This window comes from Oncorhynchus mykiss, chromosome 21 (assembly GCF_013265735.2).
Source record: "Oncorhynchus mykiss isolate Arlee chromosome 21, USDA_OmykA_1.1, whole genome shotgun sequence".
Classification (NCBI taxonomy): Eukaryota; Metazoa; Chordata; class Actinopteri; order Salmoniformes; family Salmonidae; genus Oncorhynchus; species Oncorhynchus mykiss.
The window spans coordinates 41,126,350-41,152,494 of NC_048585.1; the positions used below are offsets into that span (position 1 = coordinate 41,126,350).

At 44.7% G+C, this 26,145-nt stretch overlaps 1 protein-coding gene across 2 annotated transcripts in view; it reads left to right on the forward strand.

Moving 5' to 3' along the window:
- The first annotated feature begins 4,476 nt into the window (after nt 1-4,476).
- LOC110500427 (phosphofurin acidic cluster sorting protein 1) overlaps nt 4,477-26,145 on the forward strand; it is a 53,173-nt gene continuing 31,504 nt past the window's right edge. For both annotated transcript variants that reach the window (XM_036957838.1, XM_036957839.1), the window contains exon 1: nt 4,477-4,857. In XM_036957838.1, coding sequence (XP_036813733.1) covers nt 4,703-4,857 — 155 coding nt within the window. In that variant the 5' untranslated portion in view covers nt 4,477-4,702. The remainder of the gene's footprint in view (nt 4,858-26,145) is intronic.

A 26,145-nucleotide genomic window follows, 5' to 3' on the forward strand; every position in this document is an offset into this window, starting at 1 on the left:
ATCCTGATCTCGCGAGCTTACATTCTGTTTCGCCTAACAGAATGTAAGCTCACGAGATCAGGACGATGCTAGGAAACACTCACTGTGACCTAAATAACTGCAGTAGCCGCATGCTGACTCGATCACTAGTACACACACACATATACACACACACACACACACAGTAACACAATGCCTGTGAGGCCCCCTCTGCACCACACTGTCTGGCAGGCTCTCTCCAATACCATTCCAGGATTTGTCGGCCAAGCGTATAGTAGCCTACTACAACCTCTCAGCCACATGCTAGAATAACTATTCCATGTATTTTTCTCATTAGCCTGCTTAAAAAAAGAGGTGACTGCTACATAACCATATGATATACACTATCTCTCAAATATGGTTAAAGATATTGTGTCAAACCCAGATGAGAAATACGAAATAAGTATTTTCCTGTGTGTGACGCGTCTTAACGTCTTCATGAAAGGTCAAGTGGACTCGAGACGTTGCCTATTGTTGTGGAGATGGCGTGACATCATTTTAACAGCGTATGAATGATTTCCCGCCCCACACTGGGGAAACCCTGGCATGAATCATCCGGTCGAAGACACCACGTAGGTGGAATCACACACACCATGGGAGATTCAGAAACCGGTAAAGACACTCGCATTAATGAATGAATGTCATCCTGACTGCAAGTACTAGGCTTGGCCATTCATACCGCCATCAGTGATTCGCATTGGCCCCTTCAATAGACATGTCCTTGTCTTCCATACTCAGTTCTCGTTGATAAGATATATTCAAGACACTGTTTCTTCACCACTAATTGGCAGTCAAGACAGAAGTTGCATCGTCACTGATAAGGTCATAAATGACATTGGATGTATTTTTTTTACCATAGCTGGTCTGAATAAGGTATCTTCTCCCCTTGACGTCTTGGGTTCAGGGTTGACGTCTTGGAACGCAATGAGATGTGGCAGATCCACAGAGCACTGTTTAGAACCCCTGGGTCCATCCATGGCCATCATTTAATCTGTGTCATCCTAATCTCTTTCTGGATGTCATCACAAGCAGCAGTGGCGGGAAGAAGGAAGCAAGCAACACCTTATGTGACTTGAGACAAATATAGATGGCCTGCCTGCACGCATATTATTCACGGTGCAGGCATAGCCACGGGAAGTAGGGGTGCTGTAGCACCCCCTTGAAAAATCTGAATTAAAAAATATATGTTTTGAACAAAGAAAATGTTTTCCACAAAAGTAGTGCACTGGGCCTTTACTTGTATTAGCGGACCGATTTCGACGTCTGCAGTTCAGGCAGAAGAAAAATAAAATGTCCGCTTTGGCAAAAAAAAAAGAAGGTAGTTGTATAATTAAGAACAGTGTCGAGCAGGATTCAATGGTTGGAATTGCATGAGTTGTTGCCCTGTCCCTTCCTCTGAGATTCATTGTAATGGAATCCAAAAGAACAAAACCCTGTCCTCACATTTTCATCAAAGGGTGCCAAGTTATGGGCAAAAACACAAAACATCCACATCAAATGTAACATTTTTCTTGATCAAATAACATGGAAAACAACTTTTTTTGTGCAGTGTTAATTTACCATCCTACAAACCACTTAATGTAAATGTACGTTACTGTATATAGGCTGGTCATCTAGGTTTGTACCTGTAGACTTTCCATCACCGTGAAGAAAAACAATGCACAATACAGTAATTGTGTACATTGAGACATCAAGTGGTATGTGATGATGTGGCTCATCTGGTGAAACATGGTGCTTGCAATGCTAGGGGGTTTGATTCCCACGGGGGACAAGTATAAAAATGTATGCACTCACTACTGTAAGTTGTTCTGGATAAGAGTGTTTACTAAAATGGAAAATGAATTAATAGACCATTTCAGCTTCCACATAGAAATAGGTTGCATTTGCAATTTATTTCCCCCAGTCAGCAATAAAATCGCAGCACTCCCAAACTATTTTCCCGCAGCTATGGGCGCAGGGTGTTTGTTTCAATAAACTGTTGCCTCCAGGAAGATGAAACATGCTATGTGAATACCGGTTATGACTAATTCATGACTAGTATGCATAGATTATCACTAGCCAAGTAACTAAACTCCTCCACGGAATTGAGTGTGGACGAGAGTTTTTTTTTAATGAACCTCTGACTCCTTCGAGTCGTTATGCGTCGATAGGCCTACTTCAAATATGTAAATTCTTAAACCGTATCATGTACCTATGTTTGTCATCTGTTGTTTCATGCCTTTCTTTGTTTGCTGAAATCCATACTTTTTAATACAGTTTTAAGAAAATACAACCACTGACTGTTTACACATTGCTGTTGCTCTAAAATGGCAACAAAGCACGAACGCGTAGGCTATGTGCCAATTTAATCTCAACAAGGAAACAGTCGGTGGTTGTGTTTTATTCAGGCCATGTGACGTGTGTGTGATTATCAAATGACAACATCTAAGTGATTCATAGTCTAGCCAGACGGTAGCCAGACTATAAAATGCGCACCACTTCTCCTTTTGGCATAGGGCCTACAGCCAACCGCAGTAGCCTATTCACGTGCCCGTATCACATTGAAACCGGCCACGATAAGCCTAATTATTACTATCACCATGAAGAATCAGTTACTCGGTTATAGGCTGTGACTACTGAAAGTAGTAGAACCAATTGTAAATGAAAGGGAAAGCAACCCGTAGTCAACATGTGCACAGTCAAACATTTCCCCAAGGTCGTGTGACGCAACGAAGGTGAGCTCATATGCTAAATCAAACGTCTGACTGTAACCAGCTCTGCATCCTAATAAACTATCTTTACTCATGAGCTAAATCAAACGTCTGACTGTAACCAGCTCTGCATCCTAATAAACTATCTTTACTCATGAGCTAAATCAAACGTCTGACTGTAACCAGCTCTGCATCCTAATTAAGCTATCTTTACTCATGAGCTAAATCAAACGTCTGACTGTAACCAGCTCTGCATCCTAATAAGCTATCTTTACTCATGAGCTAGATGAAACGGCTGACTGTAACCAGCCCTGCATCCTAATAAGCTATCTTTCCTCAGGGTGAGAGATAAATGGTGGAAGACGGTGAGTCACACCGAACACAGACCGCATACTGTCAGAGTCAGGTAGGCTAGTAACCGGACCTGGGCCGATTAATTCCCTGTAGGGTTACAGCGACAATAACATGTAGTGACTGATGGATTTAAAAGTCTCAAAATTAAATAATCACCTCTAATCATGTCACTTTGGGGAAATTCCTGGAATTCATCATCAGTCACACCAAATGACTTTTCGAAGCATAAGCTCGGAATGAGGTGCATTATGAGTACAAATCCATACACATTGATTGACTCATTGATTAATCAATTTAGTTTGTTTAACTCTAACAGCGTAGCCTAGCATTTATTATAATGCTTTACCTGAAATAGTTTCTTAATTAACCAACTTTTAACCTTTAAAAAACAGAATGTTAAGGGGGCACATGTTGTCACACTATTTTTATGATTTTCCCATCTCTCACTCTCTCTCCCGCTCATGTAAAATAATTAAAAAATAAAATAAGCATACATCTTCTTTAACCCTTCAACCACATTCTCAACAGGCTTGTAGAGCAAGTTTTGACAATGGATTTAGAAGTGAATAGGAAAAAAATATTCACTTGAACTTGATTGGTCAACTAATACAAATAATGCCTATGATAGTAATAAAGAACGTCACTTTGTCATATATTTTCAAAATGGGAATATTTTTTGAGGGACTGCACTATACCCCCATTGCTGGTATGAGTTTATTTTAATATCTCAACTACCTGGTAGAGCTCTGTTATTTCCAAATAAACATCCAGTTGAAAATAAACTATTGTAAGTTCTTATTTTAGTTGTTAGTAATAGGAATGTATGGTGCAAACATGTTTTCATATTTTTTTAGAAACAGTTAAAGGGTTAACAAGAGAAGAGGCACGTTGATCATGCATTGTGACCAAGATTTTCATTATATTGACAAGATAGTTGAGTGACTGCTGTTACAATGAAAATACACGTCCTCAAGGATGGAAGACAGGCGCCAGGAGGCGAGATCAGGTGTGACCATTTTAGCCAATGAGAGGGCAGATACGCGTGTGACCACAGGGCACAACTCTGATAAAAAGTCGTATTTTTTCAAAGTGGCCGAAATGCCACGTGGTCCACTTATATCAGAGCATTTGTAACAACCCAACCAAAACAAACCATATATTCGGTCAAAGAAGCCTCACGTAGAACATTTGCAATTATTTTTGTTGTTGACCAAATTCGAGACTCATTGACCTCCATACAAAAATTCCTCACTTCGTGGTCTTGTTTTCGTGGGCAGACTTTTGGGGGGGGGGAGTAGAACCTCTCGCTTCGCCTCTTCTCTGATTGTGCAATTTGCCTTGGTGGAGAAATGTTCTGTTTCCTGCACCAGGCTAGAGACAAGTTGAGAGCGAGAAAGAGGGTTTGCTCGTTGTGCTCTCTGAAAGAAAGGAAATTCACGGTAAAGTTACAATTTAGTACGACCAAAATAATAGTTATTCAATTGTATAGAAGAAACGGATTCACTTTTAATTGCACAGACGAAAATTTTAACGTGTAGCCTAGACAGGCACACCGAGGTTTTTGCAACGAAGAGGCAGAAGGGAAAGAAAGGCTATTATACCCCTACGTTTGAAACCTTTTAAGCTAACCTACCTCCAGGATGTCGGAGCGAGGAGGGCTCCCGCGGACTGGAGGTGCCCCCTCCCCGCACTTGCAACCCTCCAAACCGGTCACGATCACCTCGAATCGCCCTGTCCACATGAACCTATACGCCACCTGGGAAGTGGACCGCTCTTCACCAAGCTGTGTGCCGAGGTAAGAGCCTTCGAGTAAGGGAAGTAACGTTAGTTCTATCCGTTGGTTCTTCTTGTCTGTTTTTTGTTCGTTTAAGACAAATAAGTACTTGTTTGCAGACCATTTAAAGACGTCCACTATGGGTTTTACGGGTCATACTTTGGGTTTACTACCAAAACGATCTTAAATTCTCTAACATAACAATGCAGTGTTTGCATTGTGTTTGCATTGTTTTTAGGTGACTGGGTAAATAGCATAATAAGACATTCTCAACTTGCAATAACATTTTATTGTTGTCTATCTGGTCAACCCAGACACGTAGCCTATAGGCTAGTCTACCACAATATAATACAGAATCAACTTCTGTATCGTTCTTGTACACGTACCCCTCACGATAGTATCCTGTGCCTATGTTTCCGATGGAGCATTTTATCTCTCGGTCGGTCGCGGTATTTTGGGGGAGATCCGTCATATCAAATGCACCACTGGCCATTCAGATGGTGGCATACAGAAACCAGTTGTTCGTTCCACGACAGAACAGACTGTCTTGGTGTATTTCCCCATAGCTCAAGGCTCCACCGTTAGATTTGGATTCCAATGTTGCCCAGGGTTTTAGCAACGTTCTAAGATCATTAGTATATCAATTGATAGGTTAGATTTGCTGTAATATAAGTTTTATTTTTATTTTTTTTGGGGTGGGGGGGTTTAACTGGAAGGGAGTGTATTAATCCAATGTAATGGAGCAGTAGGAAGAGTAGCCAGGAAATCTCACACACCTGACATCCATCCATGGTCATTCTGAACAAAGGCTCTCAAGATCCCTCGTGTGTGTGTGTGTGTGTGTGTGTGTGTGTGTGTGTGTGTGTGTGTGTGTGTGTGTGTGTGTGTGTGTGTGTGTGTGTGTGTGTGTGTGTGTGTGTGTGTGTGTGTGTGTGTGTGTGTGTGTGTGCGCCAGTGCCAGTTTTTCTATTTTTCTATTCCACTTTTCCCCTTTCTCTGTTATATTATAATATACTGTATGCTCATATGCTATATGATACTGTATGTGTTTATGTGAAGTTTATTTCCGATGCATTCGGAAAGTATTCAGACCCCTTGACTTTTTCCACATTTTGCTTTACGTTACAGCCTTATTCTAAAATTGATTACATTTTTCCTCATCAATCTACACACAATACCCTATAATGACAGAGAAAACAGGCTTTTAGAAATTTTAGCAAATGCATTAACTATAAAAAAACAGATGCCTTATTTACATAAGTATTCAGACCCTTTGCTATGAGACTTGAAATTGAGCTCAGGTGCATCCTTTTTCCATTGATCATCCTTGAGAGGTTTCTACAACTTGATTGGAGTCCACCGGTGGTAAATTCAATTGATTGGACATGATTTGGAAAGGCACACACCTGTCTATATAAGGCCCCATAGTTGACAGCGCATGTCAGAGCAAAAATCAAGCCATGAGGTCAAAGGAATTGCCTGTAGATCTCCGAGACAGGATTGTGTCGATGCACAAATCTGGTAAGGGTACCAAAACATTTCTGCAGCATTGAAGTTCCCCAGGAACACAGTGGCAACCATCATTATTAAATGGAAGAAGTTTGGAACCACCAATACTCCTCCTAGAGCTGGCCGCCCGGCCAAACTGAGCAATCGGAGGAGAGGGGCCTTTGTCAGGGAGGTGACCAAGAACCCGATGGAGTTTCTCTGTGGAGATGGGAGAACCTTCCAGAAGCACAACGGTCTCTGCAGCACTCTGGCAAATCAGGCTTTTATGATAGATTGGCCAGACTGAAGCCACTTCTCAGTAAAAGGAACATGACAGCCTGCTTGGAGTTTGCCAAAAGGCACCTAAAGGACTCAGATCACGAGAACTCTTTGGCCTGAATGCCAAGTGTCAGGTCTGGAGGAAACCTGGCACCATCCCTATGGGGACGCATGGTGGTGGCAGCATCATGCTGTGGGGATGTTTTTCAGGGACTGGGAGACTAGTCAGGATCGAGGTAAAGATGAACAGAGCAAAGTACAGAGAGCTCCTTGATGAAAACCTGCTCCAGAGTGCTCAGGACCTCAGACTGGACCACCTTCCAACAGCACAATGACCCTAAGGTCACAGCCAAGTCAATGCGGAGGAGTTGCTTCGGAACAAATCTCAATGTCCTTGAGTGAGCCAGCCAGAGCCCGGACTTGAACCCGATCGAACATCTCTGGAGAGACCTGGAAATAGCTGTTCAGCAATGCTCCCCATCCAACCTGACAGAGCTTGAGAGGATCTGCTTCGCTTGTAGCGTCATACCCAAGAAGACTCGAGGCTGTAATCGCTGCCCGAGGTGCTTCAACAAAGTACTGAGTAGAGGGTCTGAGTACTTATGTAAATGTGATATTTCCAGATTTTTTTTGCCACTTTCTCCCCAATTTCATGGTATCCAATTGTCTCATCGCTGCAACTCCCGTACAGACTCGAGAGGCAAAGGTCGAACGGCGTGCATCCTCCGAAATGCAACCCAACCAAGCCGCACTGCTTCTTGACACAATGCCCACTTAACCCATGAAACCAGCCGCGCCAATGTGTCAGAGGAAACAAAGTACACCAGGCCACTGTGTCAGCGTGCACTGCGCCCGGCCGGTCACAGGAGTCGCAAGTGCGCAATGGGACAAGGACATCTCTGCCGGTCAAACCCTCCCCGAACCCGGACGACGCTGGGCCAATTGTGCGCCGCCCCATGGGTCTCCCGGTCACAGCCGGCTGCGACAGAGCCTGGACTCGAACCCAGAATCTCTAGTAAGCACAGCCTTAGACCACTGCGCCACTCGGGAGGCCATTTTCTAAAATGTATACTAACCTGTTTTTGCTTTGTCATTATGGGTTGTTGTGTGTAGATTGTAGGGGGAAAAATTATGAATAGATTTTTTAAATAAGGCTGTAACGTAACAAAATGTGGAAAAAGTTGAGGCGTCAGAATACTTTCCAAATGCACTGTATACCCCCCCTTCCAAATGGCGATAGATAGCTCAGCAGTATTTCAGTACTATGTTAATGCAACATTCACCTGTAGAAGTATTGTAGTCAATGGGTATAGTGAAGCCGGAGGAGCGGTGCTCCCTCACATTTTTTCCAATTTGCCTCGAGAATACACTGAGCTGTGATACTATTTCTGTCAAATGGCTTCTGATAAATTATATTTAATTACAGCAATAATTCAATGACAAACCAAATATTTATAGCAACCTAGAGGTAAATGGTGGTTTCTTCTCTCTGGCGGTGGCAAGAACGATGAAGAACCTATTAGGCTACCCGTGTGCACTGCGGAGGCCTGTCCGAGTTCTGATTGGCCAAAGTGGTCAGGACGTTTGAATTAGTCCTTGAGGATGTTCACTAAACTCCACAGAGCCCTCGTACACTGTGGAACCCAGAACGATATGTGACCACTTGGTTACGACGACGCCGTTTTGCCCAGGACACCTAATCCATAGTGGCCCCCGTGATGGTTTTGTTCGCTGCAATTGATTTGATATCATTTTTTCATCTATGCACATCAATTCTATGTTTTGTTTTATTCTGTAATGGGGTATATCGTCACTGTGTGTTCAAGCTAATCACGAACAGTTCAATGATATTAAGCTATATGCATGTGCATTCGGCTGTAGCCACATAGCTATACCACATAGTCGTAGGCCTATTAGGTTAGTCCTACTGCAAATTATTCTTGTTCGTTCCTGAATTGGCCGAATGGCAGAGCTATCCTTCAACTGTTCTTTATCACCACAAGTTGGTTCAACTTCTTCAACCTCTCTAGGGTACGTAGGACGGTAGCGTCCCACCTGTCAACAGCCAGTGAAACTGCAGGGCGCCAAATTCAAAACAACAGAACTCCCATAATTAAAATTCCTCAAACGTACATGTATTTTACACCATTTTAACGATACACTCGTTGTAAATCCAGCCACAGTGTCCGATTTCAAAAAGGCTTCACGACGAAAGCAAACCAAAAAGATTATGTTAGGTCAGAGCCAAGTCACAGAAAAACACAGCCATTTTTCCAGCCAACGAGAGGAGTCACAAAAAGCAGATATATAGATAAAATTAATCACTAACCTTTGATGATCTTCATCAGATGACACTCATAGGACTTCATGTTACACAATACATGTATGTTTTGTTCGGTATTTATATTTAAATATTTATTTATAATTTTTATATATAAAAAAATCTGGGTTTACATTGGCGTGTTATGTTCAGTAGTTCCAAAACATCTGGTGATTTTGCAGAGAGCCACATCAATTTACAGAAATACTCATAATAAACATTGCTAAAAGATACAACTATTATACATGGAATTTTAGATCCACTTCTCCTTAATGCAACTGCTGTGTCAGATTTAAAAAAAACTTTACGTAAAAAGCACACCATGCAATAATCTGAGTACGGCGCTCAGACAACAAAATCAAGCCATACAGATATCCACCATGTTGGAGTCAACAGAAGTCAGAAATGGCATTATAAATATTCACTTACTTTTGATGATCTTCATCAGAATGCACTCCCAGGAATCCCAATTCCACAATAAATGTTTGTTTTGTTTGGTAATGTCCATCATTTATGTCCAAATTCCTCCTTGTTGTTAGTGCGTTCAGCCCAGTAATCCAACTTCATGACGCACGCGGAGACAAAGTACAAAAGTTCCATTACAGTCCGTAGAAACAATGTCAAACGATGTTTAGAATCACTTTAGGTTGTTTTTAACATAAATCTTCAATAATGTTCCAACCAGAGAATTCCTTTGTCTTCAGAAATGCAATGGAACGCAGGTCGCGCTCGCGTGAACGCGCGAGACTGAGCTCGTGGCTGCTGGCAGACCTCTGACTCATTCCCCCCTCATTCGGCCCTACTTCACAGTAGAAGCGTCAAACAACGTTCTAAAGACTGTTGACATCTAGTGGAAGCCTTAGGAAGTGCAACATGACACCATAGACACTTTTCAATAGGCCAAGCATTAAACTACAGACCTCAGATTTCCCACTTCCTGGTTGTATTGTTTTTCTCAGGTTTTTGCCTACCATATGAGTTCTGTTATACTCACAGACATCGTTCAAACAGTTTTCGAAACTTCAGAGTGTTTTCTATCCACATCTACTAATTATATGCACATTCTAGCTTTTATGGCTGAGTAGCAAAGCAGTTTAATTTGGGCATGCTTTTCATCCAAAATTCCCAACGCTGACCCCTACCCTAGAGAAGTTAACCTCTCTAGGGTAGCGGGCAGCGTTCGGAATTTTGGATGAAAAGCGTGCCCAAATTAAACAGCCTGCTACTCGGGCCCAGAAGATAGTGCTTGTTTAGAAAAAGTTATCCATGTCTTGCCAGATCATATAATGATTAATTTACATGTTATTTAGCTGAACCGAAATATAATAGCATAGTAGGTGTGTAACGTTACTGCTCCACCAAAAACACCTAATTTCGAATGAGATTTTAGGATGGTTAGCTGAAGCCGAATTTTCAAAGATCGGAGCTTTGATTGAAACACAACACAAGAAGGGCTAATTGTTTAACCCGGTCTTCTCTAAATACGCTCACGGAACAGTCCTTCAAGAAGACCTCTAAACGCATATCTAAACGAATATTCCCGCGAAACTGACTGATCAATCAAATGGTCGGCGTGGACATGCAGCTGGGACTTTTCACCGGGTAAAACATGAAGAACTATCCCTCACGATTTGACGGTGGCGATGGCCCATAAAAATAAAAAAAGGGGTAGCCTAAAACTTGGAGTTTTGAGGGTGTTAAAAATAGACTCATGTCAAAAGGAAAATGGCTGCGTGAGCACAGGCAGATGTTGCATTTTGGAGGATCTGTTTTCTTTTGCATCTGTTGGCACACACTTTTGAGGAAAAGTTGACGTCATTTACATTTTTCTTTGTGCTCCCTCACCTAAATAAATAGAGCTACTAGCACCCGTAGTAAATTAATGACATTATTAAAATAATAACCATACCATAGAATCAATGAATAAAGATACCACCGTATGAGACAAGGTGGTAAAAGCATCATAATGGGCTTTAGTACTGTACGTCTTCTCCTGTTCAAAAAGCTTTAGAGCGTGGCTGGTTTAGTACTAAAGCCTTTGAGTGTGTTTTGGCAGATGCTTTTTAGTATTTTTGTCAAGTGCTTTGTTTGGGGTAAGTAAGTAGATGAGATATTTTTAGAGCACAACTTGTCTGTGTCCTGGACTCAGATCTCCGTTAGTTTGATGTCCTGTCTCTGGGGGGGGGGGGGGGGGGGGTGCCTAGTGATGTCACCTTGCTGGATCTGCACAGTTTCAGGGCTTTTAGCAGAAGCCACGGTCCATCATCCCTTCTTCCATTTCACTGCAGAGAAACCGAGAACCAACCAGAACGCTGAGAAATACAGCCTTCCTTCCTGGAGACAATCACTGATCTGACACCATGTAGATTGTTAGACTGTGTTATAGAACCCAGAGTTTCGCCTGTCCAGTCGTGTCAGATGTGATCACTTCAAGGAAGGAAGTGGAGGAGGTGAGGAGGGATTTATTTTAGAAGCATCGTACCCAGCCCTCACCTGTGTCTCAAGACATTGTGATGGCTGGGTATGATTCGAACAGGCCCAGGGTGTCTTATTATTGTTGTTGTTGCAGGAAGCTGACACGTGAACACCCTCCCTGTAGAGGTTTGTAGCTGTAACCTCTTCTACTTCCCGTCTACCCATAATGCTGTTGGTGTGTTTACATAGAGTGAGAGTGCCTCTGTAAGGTCAGTTCTTATGGACACTTTACCTTCATTAACTATTCTGTGGGCGGGAAACTGTCAGTATGCAGTAACCTACTTCCTCCAATTTACCATGTTTCTGCAGCATTGTCACCAACTGTCTTTTTCTCACAGCTTTTTAAAAATGTATCCCAAGCTAAATAATCCCAGTGACACCAGCAGGCCAACTACCTGTCTTTGGGTTATTTAAAAAGTGTCTTCAAAAGCTCTATTAAAGTGCATTCGGGAATCTATTCAAACCCCTTGACTTTTTTCAACATTTTATGTTACATCCTTATTCTAAAATGGATTAAATCCATTTTTTCTCATCAATCTACACATACCTCATAATGACAAAGCAAAAACAGTTTTTCTTTCTCCTTCATATTTGAAAACGTGTGTGTATATATATATATATATAAAAACCCGCCTGGAAACTATCACATTTACATCAGTATTCAGACCCTTTACTCAGTACTTTGTTGAAGCACCTTTCGCAGCGATTACAGCCTTGAGTCTTCTTGGGTATGACGCTACAAAGCTTGGCACACCTGTATTTGGGGAGTTTCTCCCATTCTTCTCTGCAGATCCTCTCAAGCACTGTCAGGCTGGATGGGGAGCGTTGCTGAACAACAATTTCCAGGTCTCTCCAGAGATGTTAAGCAGGATTCTCGTCTGGGCTCTGGCTGGGCCACACGAGGACATTCAAATCAAATTTGATTTGTCACATGCCCTGAATTCACCTTAAAGTGAAGTGCTTACTTACAAGCCCTTAACCAACAATGCAGTTTTAAGAAAATAAGAAAAGTAAGAGAGAAGAATAACAAATAATTAAAGAGCAGCAGTAAATAACAATAGCGGGGCTATAAACAGGGGGTACCGGTACAGAGTCAATGTGTCAATGTGCGCGGGGCATTGGTTTCGAGGTAATTATGTACATGTAGATAGAGTTATTAAAGTGGCTATGCATTGATAATAAGAGTAGCAGCAGCGGGGGGGGGGGGGGGGGGGGGGGGGGGGGGGGGGGCGCGGGGGGCGCGGCGCCAAGTCTAGGTCCAAGAGGTTTCTAAACAGCTTCGACCCCCAAGCCATAAGACTCATGAACAGCTAATCAAATGGCTACCCAGACTATTTGCATTGCCCCCCCCCAGGCAGTGATGCAACCCGTCAGGATGCTCTCGATGGTGCCGCTGTAGAACCTTTTGAGGATCTGAGGACCCATGCCAAATCTTTTCAGTCTCCTGAGGTGGAATAGGTTTTGTCGTGCCCTCTTCACGACTGTCTTGGTGTGCTTAGGCCATGTTAGTTTGTTGATGTGGACACCAAGGAACTTGAAGCTCTCAACCTGCTCCACTACATCCCCATCGATGAGAATGGGGGCATGCTCTGTCCTCCTTTTCCTATAGTCCACAATCATCTCCTTTGTCTTGATCACGTTGGAGAAGAGGTTGTTGTCCTTGCACCACACGGTCAGGTCTCTGACCTACTTGCTATAGTCTGTCTCCTCGTTGTTCGGTGATCAGGCCTACCACTGTTGTGTTTTCAGCAAACTTAATGATGGTGCTGGAGTCGTGTCTGTCTGTGCAGTCATGTGTGAACAGGGAGTACAGGAGAGGACTGAGCACGCACCCCTGAGGGGCCCCCGTGATGAGGATCAGCGTGGCGGATGTGTTGTTACCTACCCTTACCACCTGGGGATGGCCCGTCAGGAAGTCCAGGATCCAGTTGCAGAGGGAGGTGTTTAGTCCCAGGGTCCTTAGCTAAGTGATGAGCTTTGAGGGCACTAGGGTGTTGAACGACGAGCTGTAGTCGGTGAATGGCATTCTCACATAGGTGTTCCTTTTGTCCAGGTGGGAAAGGGAAGTCTGGAGCTGTTGGTGCGGTATGCAAATTGGAGTGGGTCTAGGGTTTCTGACCAGCCTTTCAAAGCACTTCATGGTTACAGACGTGAGTACTACAGGTCGGTAGTCATTTAGGCAGGTTACCTTAGTGTTCTTGGGCACAGGGACTATGGTGGTCAGTTTGAAACATGTTGGTATTACAGACTCCGACAGGGAGAGGTTGAAAATGTCAGTGAAGACACTTGCCAGTTGGTCAGCCCATGCTCGGAGTACTGAGAGACCTTTCGGTGGCTTTTGCAAAATTCAAGTGGGCTGTCGTGCCTTTTTACTGAGGAGTGGCTTCATTCTGTCCATTCTACCATAAAGGCCTGATTGATGGAGTGCTGCAGAGATAGTTGTCCTTCTGGAAGTTTCTCCCATATCCACAGAGACCATCGGGTTCTTGGTCACCTCCCTGACCAAGGCTCTTCTCCCCCTATTTCTCATTTTGGCCAGGCGGCCAGCTCTAGGAGGAGTCTTAGTAGGGTCATACTACTTCCATTTTTTTAAATGATGGAGGCCATTGTGTTCTTGGACCTTCAATGCTGCAGACATTTTTTGGGGTACCATTACCCAGGTCTGTGCCTCAACACAATACTGTCTTGGAGCTCGACAGACAATTCCTTCGACCTCACGGCTTGGGTTTTGCTCTGACATGCACTGTCAACTGAGGGACCTTGTATAGACAGGTTTGTGCCTTTCCAAATCATGTCCAATCAATTGAATTTACCACAGGTTGACTGATCAATGGAAACAGGATGCTCTTGAGCTCAATTTCAAAACTGTTTTCACTTTGTAATTTATGGGTTATTGTGTGTAGATTGAAGATTATATATAAAAAATAAAATAAAAATTGTATAATAAAGGGTCATGAATACTTTCTGAATGCGCTGTGTAAGACTCATAATTATTATTATTATTATTATTATTATTTTCAATCTGCAATGCATATCATCTGATCACTACCTCCCATTTTAATATAGCTGCTAATATAATTCTGCTGTATGTGGCATTTAAATAATCAAACATTCCCGTTACTAAGCTTTTTAGTCAGTTGGAGTCAGTCTCGGGAGTAAAGTGGAACGTTGGCGTGTTAAATGGTTGACAGTATGGGCCCTGGACTAAAAGTAGTGCACTATATAGGTCATAGAGGTCCATTTGGGAAACACCCTGAGAGTTGACAGAAGGGGATGGTTGGGATTCCTGCTCCTTCTGACTGTGTTGTTGGAGCTTGAGGCCCGGGCAGGAACCAAACTCAAGTCCTGTGACTCTCTAGCCTAGAGGAATGGAACGTACGGTTGAATAAGTTCTAATGCTGAGCTATACTGAACTCTTTCCCTGGTTGTGGCTTCGGCCTTGGCCGGGGCTGGGGCCTTGAGTGGGTCTGGGTTGTCACTGTGTATGACGAGTGATACAGTACCCTTGTCCGAGCCAGAACGGCCCATGGGGCTGGAGCCTGAGGCAGCTTGATGTACACGTACTCCCACTGGACAGGACGTTAGTCTATCGCAGTGATATGCACCTCCTTAATGCCCACACCTGAGCTGTCAATGAGAAACACTAGCTATGAATGAATGAAGGAAGGAAGCCCACAGATTGTAGGCTGTGTGCTGCTCTCTTGTGCTTTTAATCAATCCGTACCACAATGGGGTGTCACACTGCTACGCTATACCACATAGTCAGTCCTTGCCTAACCTGCCCTCTCCACACACACACACACACTCTCACGCTCATACTCGCCTGATTTAAGAAAGACTGGCACATGGATCGGGCCACTGCTCACTCTTCCGCTCAGTTGAATGGCTGAGAGGTCTGAAGTTTCCCTTCGTGCTCCGCTGCCAGGAGAAGTGATGGCAGACAGAGTGAGGTAGAGCAGGAGGGAGGGATGGAGGGACCCCATTCTCCACCCTTCTCGCGTGCCCACACTCTCTACACTTCTTCTCGACCCGTGCACTCGTTCACCCCCCCCCCCCCCCCCCCCCCCCCCCCCCCATGGATGTAAAATGAATGGACTCCCTAGTCCTGGCTGACACCAATTCAATGCGTTTCGGTACATCTATGGGGTGTAGTGAACAAGTGTACACACCTAGGATAGAGAATAGGAGCGTATTTCTGCTCTCTGTCGTCTGCCTCTAGAGAACAGTAGTATTGTGATGGGAGACTGTCTGGGGGACTTTGTTGAATGTGGATCGTAATGCTGCTGAATCCTGAGATGTTGGGTTGTCAATATAGGGTGTTTTGTGGTGGATCGCTTCTGTTCTTGTCCTCACCAGAGTCTTGTGTGTGTGTGTGTGTGTGTGTTCACACAGTTAATTGGCCCTGACATCAATCTCATAGCTGTGGAATCCTATCCTCGCATCTGGCAGAGGACCAACACTGGGATGTGTGTATTACAGTGTGTATGTGGAAAGAGGATAGACATCCTGTTATGGCCACGGACGCTGTGAAATACACAGAGTGCACAAAACATTAGGAGCCATCCGCTAACCTGGACGACGCTGGGCCAATTGTGTGCCTCCTCACGGGGCTCCCGGGTCGGCTGCGACACGGCCCGGGATCGAACCCGCATCTGCTGTGACGCCTCTAGCGCTGCGACACAGTGCCTTAGACCGCTGCGCGGCTCGGAAGGCCCCTCCATTTGTATTATGTTTGTTATGTTATGATGCTGATAGGGGTTGACCTCGACACAGTGGGATACTGACACACTAAGTAGTAGTGACACTCTGAAGAAGAAGCACTGTGACACAGTCTGAGGGAACTGAGTTGTTACACTACCTCGCCGGCATGATATACAACGCACACACACACACACACACATACAGTGCAGCCCTAAACAGGATTAGACGTGTGCTTTGGACATTAATCTCTAATCGCTTTAATGAAGGGCCAGAATCTTTCTCGTTCTGTCTCGCTCTCCTCCCCTTATCTCTGTACCACACATGAAGTAACATGGTGTCTCCAGGAACAAGGGGTTAGGGGTGAGCGAGCAAGGTGCTGGGTTGGATAACCGGGCACTAACGCACGAGAGCGCCACTTAGCAAAGTTGTGATGTCCGATAAGTTCTATGACGTACAGTACTAGTCAAAAGTTTGGACACGCCTACTCATTCAAGTTTTTATCTATATATATATATATATATAAAATTTTCTACATTGTAGAATAATAGTGAAGACGTCAACTATGAAGTAACACATATGGAATCATGTTGAAACCAATATTTTTTTCAACAAATCAAAATATATTTCAGATTTGAGATTATTCAAATTAGCCACCCTTTTTGCCTTGATGACCGCTTTGCACACTCTTGGCATTCTCTCAACCAGCTTCACCTGGAATGCTTTTCCGACAGTCTTGAAGGTGTTCCCACATATGCTGAGCACTTGTTGGCTGCTTTTCCTTAACTCTGCCGGTCCAACTCATCCCAAACCATCTCAATTGATTTGTGGTCAGGTGATTGTGGAGGCCAGGTCATCTGATGCAGCACTCCATCACTCTCCTTCTTGATCAAATAGCCCTTATACAGCCTGGAGGTGTGTTGGGTCATTGTCCTGTTGAAAAACAAATGATAGTCCCGTTAAGCACAAACCAGATGGGATGGTAGATCACCCATTCTCACAAAGACACAGCGATTGGAAGTAAAAATCTCAAATTTGGACTCCTCGGCCCAAAGAACAGATTTCCACAGGTCTAATGTCCATTGCTCGTGTTTCTTGGCCCAAGCAAGTCTCTTCTTTTTATTGGTGTCCCTTAGTAGTGGTTTCTTTGCAGCAATTCGAACATGAAGGCCTGATTCACACAGTCTCCTCTGAACAGTTGATGTTGAGATGTGTCTGTTACTTGAACTCTGCAAAGCATTTATTTGGGCTGCAATTTCTGAGGCTGGTAACTTTTTAATGAACTTGTCCTCTGCAGCAGAGGTAACCTCTGGGTCTTCCTATCCTGTGGCGGTCCCCATGAGAGCCAGTTTCATCATAGCGCTTGATTGTTTTTGCGACTGTTCTTGACGAAACTTTCAAGAAGACACACCTGTTAATTGAAATGCATTCCAGGTGACTACCTCATGAAGCTGGTTGAGAGAATGCAAAGCTGTCAAAGGCAAAGGGTGGCTACTTTGAAGAATCTCAAATAGAAAATATATTTTGATTTGTTTATCACTTTTTCTGGTTACTACGTGATTCCACATGTGTTATTTCATAGTTTTGATGTCTTGACTATTATTCTACAATGTAGAAAAAAATAATAAACCTGGAATGAGTCGGTGTCCAAACGTTTGACTGGTCCTGTGGTTAGCTGTTGTGCTGCTGCTGCTAAAGTTCTAACTTTAATTTAGTGAGAGACCTGCCCAACACTTACAGAGGGGTGTGCGTGCGTTTCTAGAGCGGGGGAGAGACTATATTCTTCAATCAGCTATTTTATTTAACCTATCTGTGTGTGTGTGAGAGATGACCTTGCTCGTGTCTGGTCATTCACGGGGTTGACATCTACGAGTGAAGGACCTACAATGCAATACATATTTTGCAGCACTTCATCCTGATAAAAAATAAAAAAAGATGTATCAGTGGTTGGAGAGAGCCCGTGTGTTGCCGTTTGTGTGTTCTAACTGCAGGTGTCGGCGCATGTCGCCAGGCGTCTGACTGCGCCCAACAGATTGAGCAAATGCGGGGCAACGGAGGGTGGCGGAAACGATTTGGGGGGAGGGGGGGGGTTGTAGAGTGTGAGGGAGGCCGATGTATTGCTTTTTCTATCTCCCCGCAGAGAAAGCGAAAGGGGGAGGGAAGGTTCTTTCTCTCTCTGTAGACTAGTAGCTCAGAAAGCAGCACCTATTTATTTTTGCCTGCTCTCTGTCACACACCTGATGTTGCCACCGCGGCTCTAGGTTGTTATTACCACGGGCAGCATAACAACACCTCTCGCCGCCACTGCACAAGACAAAGTAGGCTGTTCTGAAGCTGCTTTGCCACTTCTTCTCGCCACGTCACGGTCCAACCAAGGTGACGTGTGAAACCAGGAGTGAAGCAGTGCAAGGCTACAGAATATCGTCAAACAGCCGTGGAGAGGAATGGAATTCAGTAGCAAAGTATGTAAAAGGTGTTCAGGTTAAACAAGGCATCAGTAAACATGTCGTCGTCGTCCCCCCCCCCCCTCTTTTGTGCCAATTAGTGGCAACAATTTTAAGCTCAGTTTGGAATTTCAGTTGATTGCTGTAGCGTCCCCCTTCAGCCAATCAGTGTCATGTTGTAAATGCCAGATCTCTATGGCATGACGCATCATTCACCCAAGTTTAGTCAAAATGGGGCCAGTTGTCTCTGCGATATCTCCTGTGACTTACGCACGTACTAACATGCGTACGTATGAACGGACCGAGACGGATCCATAGTCCCCCTCCGATTTTCGTCGCGGGGACAAAAACGAGCCCATTTCAGCTTGGCTAAGAAGTTCGAAGCGGCCATTTTTAAGCGTTTCTCGGCCTCTTGTCAGAGGTGCAGTTTGGACAGGGCACAGCTCGACTATGGACACTGCCTTTTCACTTGATGTTTTCTCTTCTTTAGGAAGAATTAAAAAACAGAACGGGTCTGTTTTAAATGTATTCGCATCGTTCTCACACTGCCGCTATATAATTGATATTTTGTAAAGTTAAAGGAATAATCCACTCAAACTATCTTTTTGGTATTTGTCTTCACTATTCCACCCTTCACTGTTGATACAGTCCCACAGTGTTTTTAAGGTCTAGGAAGTTTCGGTTGTGTTGACGTCGGGACATTTTTAAATGAGAATTTCCCACCGAGATTAGAATTGGCTCTGTCTTTCTCCAGAAGTGGAGTGTACAGCCACATGTACTGTGCAGACTAACTTCCTCCTCCAGGGACCCCTCTCTTTCTCTCGACTACCGCAGTCTCTCTACTGACTGTCTGTGACGAGCGCAGGAAGAGAAACGGAGGTTTGTCATGACCTTTTGTTAGACTTGCTGTGGCGGAGGGAGAAACCCATAGAAACGCACACCGTGGAGGACGTGCTTCTGCACTGCCTTCAGATTAACTATGAGCCAGAACACACACACACTCAGTCATGCATTCATATTGTGGAAAGTGCACATGAATACATATTACTTATAAACCCACTTTGACCAATACCCCCCCCCCCCCCCCCCCCCCACACACACACACACACACACACTGATAGAAGCATCCAGGGACATTTAAAGGAATGCGCTGGCAGTTTGATGTGATTGAGAGCTAGTTCATACACACAGACACCGAGAGGAGGGAGAGTGTGAGCGGGGGGAGGAGAGAGCAGCGGGTTGGGAGAGGGTGGAAAGAGCAAGGGAGGAGAGCGCAGAGGGCAGAGTGAGCGGGGAAGAGAGGAAGGGGTGGAGAGCAGGGGGGGGAGAGAGGACGGAGGGTGGAGAGCAGGGGAGGAAGAGCATGGGAGATGGGTGTGAGAGAGCGGGGGGGCAGAGTGAGCGGGGAAGAGAGGAAGGGGTGGAGAGGAGGGGGTGTGGCGAGCGGGGGAGCAGGGGAGGGGGCGGAGAGAGCAGGGGGGGAGAGGACGGAGAGCGGGGGAGGGAGAGAGCAGAGGGTGGAGAGCAGGGAAGGAAGAGCATGGGAGATGGGTGTGAGAGAGCGGGGGGCAGAGAGAGAGTGGGGGAGATGGGGTGGGAAGGAGAGAGCGGGGGTGATCGGGAGGAGGGAGAGCGGGGGTGATCGGGAGGAAGGAGAGAGTGGGGAAAATGGGGGGGGGGGGAGCGGGGACAATGGGGTGGGGGGAAGGAGAGCGGGGAAAATGGGTTGGGGGGGGGGAGGAGAGAGCGGGGAAAATGGGGGGGGGGGGGGAGTTGGGAAGATGAGAGAGCGGGGAGGGAGCGGGGGGGGGGGAATTGGGGGGGTGCGGGAGACCTGGGTGGAGAAAGTTGGGGAGATGAGAGAGCAGGGAGAGGAGTGCGACAGCATGGGAGAGGAGAGAGGTGGGAGCATGGGAAGGAGAGAGCAGGGAGAGGGAGCACGGGGCAGGGAGGGAGGAGAGAGCAGGGGAAAGGGAGGGAGGGAAAGAGGGCAGGGGAGGAGGATAGAGGGCTGGGGAGAGGGATTAGGGGAAAGGCTGGGAGAGGGAGGGAAAGAGGGCAGGATGGAGATGAGAGGTGGAGGAAGTTGGATGGAGTGAAGCAGAGGCTCTATCGGATGAGACAGATTGAGAGGGAGAGAATTAAGGAATGCAAGTGTGGAATGAAAAAGCCATGAGATGAAAGGAGAGAGATTGTCGTTTTCATTGACAGGCGGAGGCAATGGTCCCCGGCTCATGTTGCCGTGGGCGATAAGAATTTGGGAAATGGAGAAACATGACAATGACACCCGACGAGACAATAGGATGAGACATGAAGCCAGTCACATACAAACACACACAGTATGGACACTGCTGCTGGGCCTCGAGCTGCTGGGCCTCGAGCTGCTGGGCCTCGAGCTGCTGTGCCGTTACACACAGACACACAAAATGGAGAAGCGAAATGCCACGGGAGGAAGAGAGACTGGCAGATCGGACGTCTTCGTTTGGCGCCTAATCTCCCTTGTCGGAGCGTATCATAATGTCTCTTTTGTCGTAGAATAGATTGAAATATCCACGGCGAGAATACACCAAGCCCGTACACCAGCTGCTTTAACGGGAGCAATAACCCATAAGGCACTTGTCGTGCATAGCGCTCCAAGCGCTCTGAAAAAAAAAAAGAATAATAATCATAATGGTTCCAACGTCAGACGAGACGATTTAGGATGACACGGAGGAAGATACTTCCCCCAGAATGACATTGGAGACTTTTCATCATATTATGACACAATATCATTATGGTTTTATTGAAGTGATGTCATTCTGCATTTGGGGATACCTCAACTTTTATTGGGGCTAAGGGTTAACCTGGTCAGGATCCGTGAGTGGCGTTACGGGAGTACAGACAGGGGGGGGGGCAGAAAGCCAAGCAGGCAGAACAGGAACCTGCACTCACTCGGCATTAAGTTTTCAGAAGCTTCGGGATCATTTTAGGGGAACTGGGTGCGTTAGAGCAGATTTGAAAGGACCTCAACATTAGTCACTGTCGGCAGGCAGGCTCGGTAGAAGCAGACAGGTCAACAGACAGACAGAGAGACTGTAGACCGGCAGAAGGACACTCAGACGAGCAGTATAGTGGGTGGGCTCAACAGTGTGTCTGTTAAAACTAATGAGAATCAGCTCGGATCGGATCAATACTGACTGACTGTGCTAAAAGCTGCTGTTCTTTCTCCGTCTCTCACTCTTCATCTCGTTGTCTGTTTCCCATCTCTCTGTCTTTCTCCTCTTTGTCTGCCTCTCTCTCTCTCTCCCCATCCATATCTTTGTCTTTCTGTGGTTATCTTTCTTTCTCCCTGTATTTCTGTATCCCTCCCTCTCTCTCTCCTCCATCTCCCTCTCTCTCTCCTCCATCTCCCTCTCTCTCTCCTCCATCTCCCTCTCTCTCTCCTCCATCTCCCTCTCTCTCTCCTCCATCTCCCTCTCTCTCTCCTCCATCTCCCTCTCTCTCTATCTCATTCTCCCTCTCTCTCTATCTCATTCTCCTTACTCTCTATCCTCTCTATCTCATTCTCCTTACTCTCTATCCTCTCTCTCAAGCTCTCTATCTTTCTCTCCTGTCTCGTTCTCCCCTCTTTCCATCTTTCCCACCTGTCTCTCTCTCCATCTATTTCTCCATCTCTCACTGGGCTAACAGCAGTCACAACCCAGTCTGGGTGCAGCCATGCGTACTTGCATACTGATCAGCACCGCTGTCATTATCTGCTTTGTGTGTGTGTGTGTGTGTGGGGTGTCTCTGTGTTCATTTATTGGCTTGCAGCGATCCATACGAAGCAGAGAGGAAGCAGCCACCGTCTTTCCATACAGTACCAGTCAAAGGTTTGGACACCTACTCACTCCAGGGTTTTTCTTTATTTTTTGATTATTTTCTACATTGTAGAATAATAGTGATGACATCACAACTATGAAAGAACACGCATGGAATCATGTAGTAACAAAAAAAGTGTTAAACAAATCCAAATATAATTTATATTTGAGATTCTTCCAAGTAGTCACCCTTTGCCATGATGACAGCTTTGCACACTCTTGGCATTCTCTCAACCAGCTTCATGAGCTAGTCACATGGAATGCATTTCAATTAACAGGTGTGCTTTGTTAACCTTATTTATGGAATTTCTCTCCTTATTGCGTTTGAGCCAATCAGTTGTGTTGTGACAAGGTAGAATATAGAAGATAGCCCTATTTGGTAAAATACCATATTCCATATTATTGCAAGAACAGCTCAAATAAGCAAAGAGAAACGACAGTCCATCATTACTTTTAAGACATGAAGGTCAGTCAAGTGCAGTTGCAAAAACCATCGAGTGCTATGATGACACTGACTCTCATGAGGACTACCACAGGAAAGGAAGGCCCAGCATTACCTCTGCTGCAGAGGTTCATTAGAGCCATCTTATTTGTTTTTATTTTTACCTTTATTTAACTAGGCAAGTCAGTTAAGAATGGCCTAGGAACAGTGGGTTAACTGCCCTTTCAGGGGCAGAAGGACCGATTTGTACCTTGTCAGCTCTGGGATTTGAACTTGCAACCTTTCAGTTTCTAGTCCAACACTCTAACCACTAGGCTAGTTCAAGTAACAGACACATCTCAACATGAACTGTTCAGAGGAGACTGCGTGAGTCAGGCCTCCATTGTCGAATTGCTGCAAAGAAACCACTACTAAACCACTACTAAAGGACACCAATGATAAGAAGAGACTTGCTTGGGCCAAGGAACACGAGCAATGGACATTAGACCTGTGGAAATCTGTCCTTTGGGCTGGAGTTTAAATTAGAGATTTTTGGTTCCAAATTCTTTGTCTTTGTGAGACGCAGAGTAGGTGAACGGATTATCTCCCCGCATGTGTGGTTCCCACTGTGAAGCATGGAGGAGGAAGTGTGTTGGTGGGGGAGTGCTTTGCTGGTGACACTGTATGCGAGTCATTTGCAGCGATACGCCATCCCACCTGGTTTGCGCTTAATGGGGTCTATCATTTGTTTATCAACAGGAAAATTACCCAACACACCTCCAGGCTGTGTAAGGGCTATTTGATGAAGGAGAGTGATAGAGTGCTGCATCAGATAATAGTAAAAATAAAGAGCCAAATATTGATAAGATACCAATCGCCAGGGCCTGCCCATCTCCCCAGCCCACCTGCTGCTAGGCTAACCGCTAATGCTGCTAATGCTACATCAGCAACATTTACCATGAGACATTTTATAATACATTTTAGAGTGTGTGTGTGTTATTGGTTGGTAAAGTCAGCTATGACGTGTTTATGACTGCTTCTAGTAGTAGTTGAGTAGAGAAGACTCTATGAATGCTCATAGGTGTGTTACAAATGCTTACAAGCTAGTGTTATAGTGTACGGATAGATCCCTAGTCCCTCTGTAGTCTGGCTGTCGGTGTGTCTGACTGCTGCTGTGAGACGCATGCTAATCGCTAAAACCCTGCCAGCAGGACGCTACACACACACACACTCTAGAGCTGGATGATAAATTGCCTGAATTGGTACGATAAATAGAGCGATAAGTTTATGACATTAATGTGCTCCACCGTAACTCATTTTGTATTGTCCTTTAAACTACTACTACTAGTTTGATGGTTGTTGACATCATTTATCCCGTTAACAATCAGCCATATTAGCAGACGTATTTCCTTTCAAACTTCACATTTCTCAAGTATAGGCTACTTGTCGTAATGAACGATGTCAGGGAAAAATGCCTGCGGTAGGTGATCAGTATGGTCGGTATCAATCATTTTTGGTTAATCATTCCAGCTCTAACCACACACACACACACACACACGTTATGTTTTTCTATCCTTGTTGGGACCTACAATTCATTTCCATTCAAAATCCTGTTTTCCCTAAACCTAACCATAGCCCTAAACCTTACTTCTAAACCTAACCAGTTACCACCCTAAACCTAACCAGTTACCACCCTAAACCTAACCAGTTACCACCCTAACTGCCACCATAAACCTAACCACTGAGCTTGAAATATTCTTTGTCCTCATGGGGATGTGGGAAAAGTCCCCACAAGGGAGAATTCTTCTTATTTTTACTGTCCTTTAAAATCCATTTGGGGATTTTAGGTCCCCACAAGGATAGAAGAACCAACCCACACACACACAGTGTGCACGTAACAAATACACACACATAATCCCAATTCCAGTCAGACACACACACACACACACAGAGCTTCTCTGTCCTAGTTACAACAGACAGTGTGAAGCGCTATTACTAATCCCCGATACCTACTCAGTCAAAAAATAACAAAACCCATTGAGTGGGTGACTGTGCTGGTTTCCCTCAACCCAGGGTTTCTGTTAGGAAAATGTGGCACGGGACATTTTGACCGGCAGCACTTCAATTCACCGGACATTTTGAGAAGTTCACCGAACCCAAACGCATTGGGTGCGTAACCTGATAAGGGCGTCCAACCACGGTGCTCAGAATGACAGACCTCAGATTATTAGATTATGGTAATTCATATTAACAGAACATGGAAGTCCAGGATGCAACGGTGTGCGGTGTCCTAATATTGATGCGCACTCTGTAGACGTGAGAGTAACTGTCCACATTTCCTTTTCCACCTCTAAAACAAGATGAGTAACGAACAGCAAAATCACGAGACTATCCCCCTATAGTAGACCTATTCTATTGGTTAGTATGTCGAGAAAGAAATGGCCTATTCCAAATAGATTCAGGACAGTTGTGGGATGAGCAATCCCAAATTCATACAACCAGTAAACCTAAGCTACATAAAACATGTAAAAACGTTGACCCAATGAGTCTGATGCAACACTATAGAACGTTTAGCTTAAAATGTTGATCAACTATTATTTCTTCACATTATAAGCACAACAATGCACACAAAGTTTGTTCCACAATGCAACTAGTGGGAGAACACCATTGTCAAAAGCGCACCCCACATGCAAGCGACAGAGATTAAAATATCCGTTAGAATTTTTAAAGAGGAGAGGTCTAATATGCAACAATTACCATGGGTTGCTACTATGACAAGGATTGTGCCTTTGGATACTAGACAATGAAAGAAAGTTTAAATAAAATAATTGCCTCCACGGATATGGTCTGATTTTGCCTAGACTACTTTGAAGCAAGGTAAGACATGCCTCATAATGTGTAGTAAAACTTCCAGGTTTCAAACAATTAAGTACAGTGGGGCAAAAAAATATTTAGTCAGCCACCAATTGTGCAAGTTCTCCCACTTAAAAAGATGAGAGAGGCCTGTAATTTTCATCATAGGTACACTTCAAATATGACAGACAAAATGAGGGGGAAAAAATCCAGAAAATCACATTGTAGGATTTTTAAGGTCTACACCGTTTGTGTTCGGCGCATGTGACGAATGAAATTGGATTTGAAGGGGTGTGTGAAGCCTGCCCCCCGTTGATGAAGCCTGCCTTCTGTTGCCTATGCATTTGCTGTTTGAGATGCTGTAGCAGCAGCTCACGTGCTGTCTTGACAGATTTTTACACTCAATATCTGTATGCTCTGTATCTGTATGCTCTGTATCTGTATGCTCTGTATCTGTATGCTCTGTATCTGTATGCTCTGTATCTGTATGCT